The sequence below is a fragment of the Dipodomys spectabilis genome, unplaced genomic scaffold, assembly GCF_019054845.1.
Source record: "Dipodomys spectabilis isolate Male_0828 unplaced genomic scaffold, ASM1905484v1 ptg000090l, whole genome shotgun sequence".
Taxonomy (NCBI): Eukaryota; Metazoa; Chordata; class Mammalia; order Rodentia; family Heteromyidae; genus Dipodomys; species Dipodomys spectabilis.
The window spans coordinates 426,374-438,618 of record NW_024870767.1 but is presented as its reverse complement, the minus strand read 5'-3'; the positions used below and the strand labels follow the sequence as shown (position 1 = coordinate 438,618).

Here is a 12,245-nt window from a genome sequence, read left to right as displayed (position 1 = left end):
TCCTAGGAGCAAAGTCTTCTTTCCACTAGGCCTGTCCTCTGGCAACCAAAGACTACTATAGGAAAATGGGTTCATTTAAGATTTAAACCACAGCAAGCAGTTTCTCTGTCTTTTTTTGGGGGCGGGGAGGGGGGTCCGGTCGTGGGGCCTGAACTCTGGGCCTGGGTGCTGTCCCTCAGCTCTTCAGCTCAAGGCTAGCGCTCTACCACTTGAGCCACAGTGCCACTTCCGGCTTTTTTCTTTTTGCTTATGTGGTGCTGAGGAATCAAACCCAGGGCCTCAGGCATGCAAGGCAAGCACTCTACCACTGAGCCACCTTCCCAACTCCATTTTCTTATGTCTTTTTAAGGATCTTTGTCTGAACTTACTGCTTGATTTTTATCTTGGAAGTCTGATATTTGTAAAGTGGGAATACTCTCTAGCATTCTCTCTCTTGTACTTCAATTTCTGCCCCCTAATTAAGGGGCACTTTAGCATTGCCTGAGGATCTGGACTCAGTTTACTGCAGTGGTACATGGTGGCTCAGCTTGCCACTAGCCCAGCATTCTGTTGAAGCTATCGTAAGCATCAACCCTTAGGATATTGCTATCTCTGTCCTTTTGCTCAGCATGCAGAACTCCTAGCTGAATCCCAGCTTCTTTTGTAGTGATGGATGAGGAGGGTGGAAGAATATGTAGAGGATGCCTTAGAAACCTCAGTACTTCTTGCATGCCATCAGTTCAACTAGCCAGGAAGCTATTTTTACAATAGAAAGCTCTCTCAAAGCATTTAGTCTAATATAATTCTCTGAGCAAAAGTGAGATCTGAAAAATGTTTAACTATTCTGAATTTTTTAAGCCTCTATTCCCTACATTTCCTGTGTGGTTCATCTGTCAATGAATGGTTCATATATAATGAATTATTACATGGCAAAAAAGGAATGTACTATGTTTTTTAAATCATTTTCTTTGTTCTGAGCAACATATTGAGACCTAGAATTAATCATTCTTATTTCTTGTGTGTAATAGTGGCCCCTTATATCTCTAAAACAAGTGACACTTAGGAATTTATTATATAAAACATCCAACAAATGTCAAGGATAACATCCAGCATTATTCCAGGTTGCTTTGGAGTAGGGCACTACTAAGGCCTTTTGTCATCCTTGCCTCTTTTTCCCTGGGGAAGTGTGAACAGGTTTCTGTCTCTTCTAGCTATGTAATTAGGAAAGGCTTTTTATTCTTATTGAACAGAGTAGAGGCTGCTGCAAATGCATACTATTAACAAGTGCTTAAAAATGCAGCTAGTTAAATTGGGTAATAACTGAAGAGGTTGCCAGGTCTTTAATACTAAGGGTTTGTGATTAGTATAGAGACCTATTAAAATGGTCTCTTTTACTAGTCATACTACTCCTCAATGCAATGTCATAGGGTCATTTTGTTTGAGCTTTTATTTTTAATGAGAATCTTGAAATACTCTTCATTCTGCTTTTTTATGACATTATGTATTTGGTAAAAACTTGTCATTTTTTAGCTACAAGATGTAGACTGTAAGGACTATAATCTAAGAGATTTGAAAAACTAATCAGATTGTTTGAAATGGTGTTTGATGTTTCAGCTAAACCAGTGTGAAAGTACTTATTAAGAAGCATTTAAACGTATGTGTTAGATAGACAAAGCAGAAGACCTTAATTGATGTTTGACTTAATTTCTAAGGATAAAATAATGTTTTGTTACAGTGGAAATATTATAAGAAAGTTTGAGCCGGATGCCAGTGGCTCACGCCTGTAATCCTAGCTACTCAGGAGGCTGAAATCTGAGGATCGTGGTTCAAAGCCAGCCACAGCGTCACTTCCAGCTTTTTCTGTTTATGTGGTACTGAGGAATCGAACACAGGGCTTCATATATGCTAGGCAAGCACTCTACCACTAAGCCACATTTTCAGTCCCAAAGCAGCTATTTCTAGTTTATCATTATTTATATTTGTCCAGTTGTAAAAATTCCAGTATATGGGGGCTGGGAAGGTGGCTCAGTGGTAGAGCGCTTGCCTTGTATGCTTGAGACCCTGGGTTCGATTCCTCAGCACCACATAAGCAGAAAAAAAAAGCCGGAAGTGGTGCTATGGCTCAAGTGGTAGTGTGCACGACCTGACCACCCCCCCCCCCCCAAAAAAAAAATTCCAGTATATGGTCATCATGTTAGTAATGATTTCTAACACAAATAATTATCTTCTAACACAAGATAAACTATAGAGAGAATCAAGGAGATAGGATAATGCTTGAGGAGATCAGGCTTGTGACTGTTAATCTGTGAGGAACTGAAAGCCACTCTGAATCATTCCTGGTTTCCAACCAGATGTTTTTATTTTGCTTGTTTTTGAGTTGCCTTGTGAGAAATTTAGATGTTGCCTAATTAGCAGCAAAAAGTGAGAAATACAATGGCTCATATTTTTGTGTTTGAAAAGTATTAAGATGGACTGGAGGCTCAAGTGGTACACTGACATCTGTGAGTGGAAAGCCAAGCGAGAGCATTAGGCCATCAGTTGAAGTCCCAGTACTGGTGTGTGCGTGGGTGCGCGTGCGCACACACACTTATTACAAATACTAGCACATTGCACATCCTGAGCGATTTATTATTTTATCTATGTATGTATGTTGGTTGGTTGGTTGTGGGTATTGAACTCTGGGCCTGGGTGCTGTCTCTGAGCTCTTCAGCTCAAGGCTAACACTCTACCACTTAAGCCACAGCTCCATTTCCAGTTTTCTGATGGTAAATTGGAGATAAGAGTCTTATGGACTTGCCCCGGCTGGCTTGGAACAATGATGTTCAGATCTCAGCCTTTTAAGTAGGATTACAGGTCTTAGCCATTGGAGCCCAGCCTTATTAGTTTATTTTAATCAGCTGTTTGTATACTTGGAATATACTGTTCTTGAAAATAGAGAAACACCTCACATTCTTTTTTTTTTTCTTTTCTTTTTTTTTTTTTGTCGGTTGTGGGGCTTGAACTCTGGGCCTGGGCGCTATCCCTCAGCTCTTCAGCTCAAGGTGAGCACTCTATCACTTGAGCCACAGCGCCACTTCTGGATTTCTGGTGGTTACTTGGACTTTCTAGGTCAGACTGGCTTTGAACCTCGATCCTCATAGCGCAGCCTCCTGAGTGGCTAGGATTACAAGTATGAGCCACCAGCACCCAGCTGCACATTCTTAAAAACCATTTGTGGATTATCTTACTGACTAGAATAACATATACTCTCCTTTAACATTTGAATTTAAATTAATTTGTAGTATGCAAATACTTTCAAATTTAAGAAGGGTAAGATTATAAAACATCACCATATGCTTTCTATTTATACTACTTTATTGTTGCATTCTCACTTTGCAAGTATAATTGCAGTTTTGTCTTAAATTTAAATACATATTTTATGATTTTATCCCAAATGAAGAAATGATCTTTTATAAGCCAGTTGAAGGAATTTGTATTTGAAGACTCCTGATAGTTCCATGTGGTGTGTAAAGTTCTATTAACTGTAGGTAATAAGAATACATACAGAATGAAATGTAATGAAAGATTAAGAATAGAAATTGTTAACAGTGATTAAAGTTTAAAAGACTTAGAAATTGTAATTTCAAATAATCAGTATCCTAATTAGTATATATTTTAGTAATATGACCAATTGGCAGTTTCTGACTTATTTTCAAATATAGTTTTAATTTAATTTATTATCTAGAGAGAAGGAGGATTTTATAGCGGCACAAAATGGAATGGTAAATCTGACCCCAAAGCCTAAGAAGGCACATTGGCAAATGGGTTGTTTTAAATGCTAATTTAAAGATTCAAGGCATGCTTCTTCCATGGGTATAAAACCTCACTGAAATTGAAAAGATTATCTTTTCTGTTCTTGATACAGAATCTGAACTTGCCACAACAAAAATAATAGTTGGAAATTTTGGTGTAGAGAGAGTTCATCATTTATGTTTCCTTTCATTTAACAGCAGGAAATTCTGTATCATTATCCAAAGTCTGAAGCATCTCAGAAACTAAAAAATGTGAGAGGGATTTTTCTCACACTCTGTGACATGCTGGAAAATGTAACCGGGACACAAGTTACCAGGTAATCATTAATTTCTATTTAGTTCTTTTCTTGAGTGTATCTGGTTCTGAAGTGCTGCATATACTGGTATCTATAATGTGTAGGTATCTGTATTGATGGGATATCTGCAGATATTTTGTTCATTGGCATTATGCCCAGAGTCATCTACTTGATTTATATAGTAGATTTTTCAATACAGCTATAGAGCTGGGTGTTTGGGCACATTTTAATGAATAGTGTTTTAAGTTCTTCATAGGGCTGGGAAGGTGTCTCAGTGGTAGAGCGCTTGCCTTGTATGCATGAGGCCCTGGGTTCGATTCCTCGGCACCACATAAGCAAAAAAGAAAAAAGCCAGAAGTGGCGCTGTGGCCCAAGTGGTAGAGCGCTAGCCTTGAGCTGAAGAGCTAAGTGACAGCGCCCAGGCCCAGAGTTCAGGCCCCACTACCAGACCCAAAAAAATAATAATAATAAGTTCTTCATAAAAGTATTATCTTTTTTCAGCATGGAATTATGATTCCAGCTTCTTCGTGTTTTTACTGTGATTGTTACTTTGTTAGACAATGCTTTTGTAGTTGGCAAGAATGACTAAATAGTGATTTTTTTCACAGAAAAAAATACTGTTTTCACAGAAGTGATAGAAAAGTATAGTGTAGTATAGTGATAGAAAAATACAGTAATTACTTTAGGATATATATTCAGAATTTATTGTCCCCTGTAAGCAAAATTAATGTCAAATAATTTTTGTGTGTGTGTATAGGAGGGTACTAGGATTTGACTCTGGGCCTACTGCTTTCTCGGCTTCTTGCTTATAGCTTATACTCAGAGCCATGCCTCCAGCTTTGCTTTTTGCTGGTTAATTGGAAAAAAAAATCTCAATAGACTTTTTCTGCCAGTCTGGCTTGGAATTACAGTCTTAGTTGGTCTCAGCCTCCTGAGTAGCTAGGATTATAGGCAAGAGCCACTAGTGCTTGCTGCAAATTCAAATTTTAAACATTAGGGCTGGAGATGTAATTCACTCCTAAAGCAGTTGTCTAGCATATATGAAGCTGTGGAAATGATTACTAGCACTTAAGGGAAAAAGAAAAGAAAAGTTCTAACATTGTATAGTTAGCTATAGAGCCAAACACCCATTCCAAATTGATTTATCAAGCCCCGACTTTAAAGTACCCTAATTAATTTGAGATGAGAGAATTCAATGCTTTTGAAGTTTGTTTTTATAAAAATGATGATTTTTTCCTTAATATTTCATTACATTTGGAGCTTATAAAAATTTCAAATTTTAAGAGCCCTGTATTACTCATGAAATAATAAGTTGGAGTTTTAAGGCTGTTTTTCCTTTTCCTACTTTCTCATAAATATTATACTATTACATTTTAAAAGGTAGTGTCTGTTAGAGAATAGGAAGAATTTGTTTTCCTAGATAAAAGTCATGCTTAAATCCATGAGTTTTAATGTGGTCATAAATAGAAATTAGTTCATTCTGTCAACAGTAGTACTCAAAACCTCATTTAGGGTATAAATTGCATTTATAAAAGCACTTTACCAGACCTCTTTTTATTTGTATTTATATTTCATTTTACAATGAGGCCTCCCACTTTGCGGGGCAAATGCTATATACCACTGTCCTGTACCCCTAGTCCTATTTTTCACCTGTGTGGGGCGGGGAGGGGGTATGTGTGGTATGTGCATGTGGCGTGTGCGTTCAGTCCATCCTGGGGCTTGAACTCAGTGCCTGGGCATTATTAATGCCTGTGCTTTCTAGCTCAAGGCCAGCACTCTACCACTTGAGAGCCACAGCTCCATTCATGGACTTCCTGTCCTGGCTGGCTTTAAGCCAGTATCCTCAGCTCTCAGCCTCCTGAGTTGCTACAGGTATGAGCCACCTGAACCTGGCTTCCCCCCCCTTTCCCTTTTTAAATGGTTTGTTGAGAAATAGAATTCATAAACATAAAATTCATAAAATCACAGATTTTAAAGGTGTACAAGTAATAATTTGATTTATATTCAGATATGTATAACTACCCCAAAGTCAATTTTAGAACAGTTTTATCACCTCAGAGAGAAATGCTGTGCCTTTTAGCTACCAGCTTGCTTAACTGTACCCTGTCCAAGCCCTATACATGTATGAATGGAATCATATATGTGATTACTTGTGACTGTCTTCTACCATTTGCCATAGTATTTTTGAGGTGCAGGTCTCCTTTTAAAAGGCACCTTGTTTTATGTTTCTTTATGTAAAAGGCTATGTATGTAGCTAGCTCAGTAGTGTGGCAATGTGCTAGGTTCAATCCCTGGCACTGAGAAGGAAAAATAAAATTGAATTTCTTCATGTAGGTTCTTTTTTTATTTATTTATTTTTGTAGTTGTTGGTTGTGGGTCTTGAACTCTGGGCCCAGGCGCTGTCCCTGAGCTCTTCAGCTTGAGGTGAGTGCTCTACCACTTGAGCCACAGCTCCACTTGAAGCTTTTTTGGGTAGTTTATTGGAGATAAAAGTCTCATGGCCTTTCCTGCCTGGGCTGGCTTTGAACCTCAATTCTCAGATCTCAACCTCCTGAGTAGCTAGGATTACATGGGTTCGCCACCAGCGTCTGGCTGCTCTTTTTTAATACCTTATGGGATAGATAATTATCTTATTTAATATTTAGGTCTTGTTATTAGTGATGAGGTATGAGTTAAACATGTACAGTAAAACCAGAGAAATAATTTTAAAGAAACAATAGATGTGATTTTTACTATTTTAGGGGTTCCTTAGCAATATGAATATCTTGGTGCATTCATACTTTTAAAAACCTTTGTAAAAATGTTAGGTGATATGACAAAATTAACGGGACTTAAGAAACAAAGAACTTCCACTCATCTGGTCGAACCACTACTAAATAACCCCATGCTGCTGATCACACGTATAGTATATATGTGTACACTGGAGGGGAACCAGGAAGACGACACAGAATTAGAGGGAATCAGGGAAAAACATACAACAGTGGGACCCATTAGCTGCACTGGACATTGACCAAAATGAACTAAGCAACTTAATGGCAGCGATGGGAGGGGGGGAACAAATGGGAAAGAGGGAACAGCTGACGCTATGCAAAACAAAAGAAATGTACATACCACCCAATGTGGAAGAAATAACTGTATTGCAAAGCTCATAGAACTCATAAATGTTATAGACCGTGATAGACAATTTGCTCCAGGAAAGTTAGAATGTGTTTGTGACTTTAACTGAGCATCACTATCCCACAATACTGTGAAATTTGGGAAAGTATATAATCACTTAATCAAAAAATAAAAAATTAAAAAAGGAAAAAAAATAGAAACCTTTGTAAAAGTATTCATTTTTAAATGAGTACATAAAATAGTAAAGAAAAACATTAAAAATAGTAATAAAGATGTTTGGTAATTCATACATATTTAAAAATCTATGCACTTACATTCTCTGTATTTCCATGATTCATTGTGTCTCTTTTGAGAATACATTAGCTTTTTGCTGCTTCATGACATGTACTCGACATAAATTGTGCAGGTGTAAAATACACAGTTTTATCAGTTTTGACCTAAGTATATGTCCTCAAAACTATTCCATAGTTAACATACCCATTACCCCCAAGAGTTTCCTTGAGAACATTCTTAATGTCTGAGTTATGTTTTGGTTACTTGTTTATATATTTAAGTCCCAGAGTGGACTGTCACCTTCTGAGCTGGGATGGCTTCCTTTAGCATGTCATATTCAAAAGTGAGCAAAGGTATAATATACCAACTGGTATGGAAACTTTCTTTTGAAGAAAACAATGAGTCTACTTTTGGTTGGCCTATATTAATTTGGATTGTTTCTGTTTTTTAAAAATTTTAGAAAGTATTTTTGTTCTGATGTAATTCCCTACCTTTTCTTTATGACAGTTAGAAATTTGCATATTTAATATTGACTTTTAAAATCATACTGTTTAAGTCATGCCAAAGCTTACAAATAAGTTAACTTTATGACATTTAAAGATAATCTAACTTCTTGAATTTATTTTTCCTTAGTTCATCCCTCCTTTTAAATGGGAAGCAAATTCATATAGCTTACTTGAAAGAGTTTGACAAGTTGTTGTTAATTGGCCTACCTGCTGAAGAGTAAGTTGAGATTTTTATTTAATATAAGAAATATTGGTAACAAATCTGGTATCATTAAAATGGTGACATTTGATCAAAAGACAGACTACTAATGAGTGTTGTGATGTAACGCTATGTTGTGCAAGTGTAGTGGTTACCTATATTCATCTAGTATGAATAGGGTATAAAGATGCACCGAGGTTCCTCTGGACACACAGAGGCTATGGGCTATCTGTACACTTTTCTCTTTGGTGATACAGAGGTGGCTGATAGATGAGCTTGTCTTCTGCTCAGAATTTTAACAGTGTTTTAATACAGATTTTACATATTTTCAATTTACTTACCGTTGTTGGAAAATTAAGGGTCAGCAGAAGGATATTTTGTCCAAGGTTGAAGGTCTTTAACAAAACATTGAGTACCTATAACTTTCCTAGTGATACATCTTAAACGATTACATCTTCCTCATAGCTTTTTTTTCAAGTATTTTGAAATACATCTTATTTTTGTAGTTAGTAATAGAGGCATGATTGACACTCATAATTAACTGACCATGGACTGGTCTGAACATGGACTGTATGAGGTGCTTTATTTTAATTAATCCCATTTAATTTTAACTATTAGCTCCAGATGTACTAGTGATTAGTGGCTCCATTTTACAAATGAGTAAAGTGAAACCAAAAGTAAAGCTTAGGAGTCAGATAATCAGCATGAGGTTGAAGTGGAAACTGAATCAAAATATGAGTTCTTCCTACTATATGGATTTTAAGAAAGAAAAGTGGACCAAAAACTTTCAAAAGAACAAAACCATCATCCAGCCAATCTGAGCTATTATATACCACTATTTTCTATTTGTTAACCAGATTTCTTTTTGTTATGTAATAGTAGTTATCTATTTCTGCATAATAAACTATTTAAAAAAACTCTATTTAAACTGAAGAGGTAAACATTTATTATCTCATAGATGCTTAATGGCTCAGAAATCTAAGAGCAATGTTAAGTCGTTGTGGCTTTTGGTCTTGGAACCACGGTGGATTACACCCTCAGTTACTGCCTTGGTTCCTTGCCACAGATACCTCTCGTTAGAGCTACTTGGGTGTCCTTAAAACATGTCAGCTGGCTTCCCCCCAAAATCAAAGTGTCTAGAAGGGAAAGGAAAGTGGCAGGACCTTTTGAGTTCAGTCTTAGAAGTGATATACTGTATATACAGACAAGAAGTGAGTTGATAAGTTCTCAAGAAGAATTTCTTGAGAAAAGTACTTGAAGATGGCTGCAATAAAAAAAAATACCAGAATTATGTTTTAAGCTGGGTGTTAGTGACTCACACCTATACTTTTAGCTATTCAGGAGCTAGCTTGGGCAGAAACTCCATCTCCAATTAACCGGCACAAAACAGGATAGGCTCAGTTTGTAGAGTGCCTTGAGTAAGAAAAACTAAGCAAGCTTCAGAGGCCAGTGGCTCACGCCTGTCATCCTAGCTACTCAGGAGGCTGAGATCTGAGGATTGCAGTTCAGAGCCAGCCCGGGCAGGAAAGTCCTTGAGGCTTTTACCTACAATAACCACCAGAAAACTGGAAGTGGCGCTGTGAGACAAGTAGTAGGGTGCTCACATTGAGCTAAAGAACTGAGGGACAGCACCCAGGCCCAGAGTTAAAACCCCACGACCAACAGGAAAAGAAAAACAACAAGCATGAGGCCAAGTTCAAGCCCCCATACTGGAAAAAAAAAGTTTTTATGTTTTGAAGGCTTAATTTTGATAAAAGAGATACAATTATATATGTGGGTTTCAAAAATGTTAACATGAAGGGCTAATGGTGCTTTGACACCCACCTGCTGTATGTGGCACTCTGTCTGTGAATGGATTATAATGGACTGTGGTAGGAGGCTGCTGGATACCAGTGAGTTGGAATATGAAGAACTAGGTAATTGAAAGTATGAGTTTATAAGAATTAGAGAATAGGGGCTGGGAAGGTGGCTCAGTGGTAGAGCACTTGTCTTGCGCGCCAGAGGCCCTGGGTTCGATTCCTCAGCACCACATAAGCAAAAAGAAAAGAGCCGGAAGTGGCGCTGTGGCTCAAGTAGTAGAGTGCTAGCCTTGAGCTGAAGAGCTGAGGGACAGCGTCCAGGCCCAGAGTTCAGGCCCCATGACCGGACCCAAAAAAAACCCCAAAAAACAAACAATAAAATCTTAAAAAAAAAAAAAAAAAAGAATTAGAGAATATCCAGTATAAAATAATTCAGGAAATAATGGCAGAGGAAAACATTTGTCTTAAGATTTTTTTGTAGTAATCCAAAAGACAAGAGAAGAAACAAACAAAAACACATTAGGAGCACAGGAAGTTAGAGAAGGAAAGGAAGGAAACAGCCATAGCTGGTAGACGGTTTGTTAAATTTACACATTGAACTTATGCTAGAGTTTACCTATTTGATTCTTGCTAGAAACCTAAATCTGGAGCTAAAGGTGATCAAGTACTAATGTAATAAGCACTGGTTTTCCACAGTTTGACTCATAATTGACATATAGACCTTATATATAGTCTTTTAGATATATATCATTGTGATTATGCTATAAATAAAAAAGGCATATTTTTGGTCTTCCTAGAGTTCCTCTTCCCCAACTAAGGAATATGATAGAAGATGTTTCCCAAACCTTAAAATTTATGTATGCTTCTTTAGATGGGTAAGTATTTCTTTGAACTAATCTCAAAGGTTTTTTCTTTCTGTTTTTGTGCCAATCTTGGGGCTTGAACTCTGGGCCTCGGTGCAGTCCCTGAGCTTGTTTGCTCAAGACTAATGCTTAACTACTTGAGTTACAGCTTCACTTCCAGTATTTTGGTGGGTAATTGGAGATAAGAGTCTCATGTACTTTGCTATCTGTGGCTTCACATTAGCATCCTCAGATCTCAGCCTTCTGATTAGCTTCAATTACAGGCAAGAGCCACTGGCTTCAAAGTGGTTTTGAATATATGATTTTATACTGCCTTCTGCACTTTATAGTACTTTTAGTTGTTTGGCTATCCTTTTCATCCTTATAACTTTCATATTTTACTACTGTACTGGGTTTTCTCTTATAATGCGAAACAGTTTTTCCACTTAGTCCATCCCCCTCCTTTTTTTTGGTCAGTCATGGGGCTTGAACTCTGGGTCAGTGCGCTGTCCCTGTGCCCCTCAGCTCAATACAAGTGCTCTACCACTTGAGCCACAGCATCACTTTCAGTTTTCTAGTGGTTTATTGGAGATAGGAGTCTCTTGGGGACTTTCCTGCCTGAGTTGGCTTTGAACTGTGATCCTCAGATCTCAGCCTCCTGAGTAGTTAGGATTACAAGCGTGAGCCACAGGCGCGCAGCTGTTCCTTTCCTTTTTCCTGTTTTTTGTTTTTTTTTTTTTAATTTGGTCTCACTCATATTACTTTAGTAAAAACTTTTTGTGAAAAATACTATTCTTGATGCTATATTATAATATATACTGATATAATATATACTGCTTTATTTCTGTAGGGACAAAGGTTAAGTATTTTTGTATAATATAGAAAGAAGAGTAAAATTTTAAATGACCTCGTTTTTCTGTTTGAGAACATTACTAAATTTCTTTCAAAGTTTTTAGCTAAAAAAATCTATTGACTAGTTTCATTAAGATACACTTATTAAGCTACAAATCTATTGACTAGTTTCATGTGTATTCTTCCCTATATTTTCTGACCAATATGAACATAATGCTCTTTTTTTATACAGCTAATCCATATTACATGTTTTTCTGCTTCTTGCTTTTGTAACCTTATAATATGATGCATATTTCTGTATGTAAAGGAATAAGTCTAAAGTAATTGTTAAACATTTGAACATACAGAATTCGGATATTTGTTGGATGAAGCAGTGAACATTACTTTGGAATGTCATTATTGTATGTACTAGTTACTGTATCATGTAGGGAACCATTCAAATTAATAGTTACAGTTAATGCTCTGTTTCATATGGTGAAATCCTAGCATTCAATAGCTCTCTTTTCCTCCCCTCCCTCGCTCTTCTCTCTCTTTAATAATAATGCCTACAGTTGAGGGAAAGAATAATTTAGCTCCTTATTTTGTAATTAC

The 12,245-nt window shown here is 37.1% G+C and overlaps 1 protein-coding gene across 1 annotated transcript in view; it reads left to right on the top strand.

Annotated features, from left to right (window-relative positions):
• The window catches only part of Intu (inturned planar cell polarity protein), a 54,063-nt gene that overhangs the window by 16,497 nt on the left and 25,321 nt on the right, over positions 1-12,245 (top strand). The window contains exons 6-8 of the mRNA XM_042684805.1: positions 3,969-4,087; positions 8,090-8,179; positions 10,758-10,835. Coding sequence (XP_042540739.1) covers positions 3,969-4,087; positions 8,090-8,179; positions 10,758-10,835 — 287 coding nt within the window. The remainder of the gene's footprint in view (positions 1-3,968; positions 4,088-8,089; positions 8,180-10,757; positions 10,836-12,245) is intronic.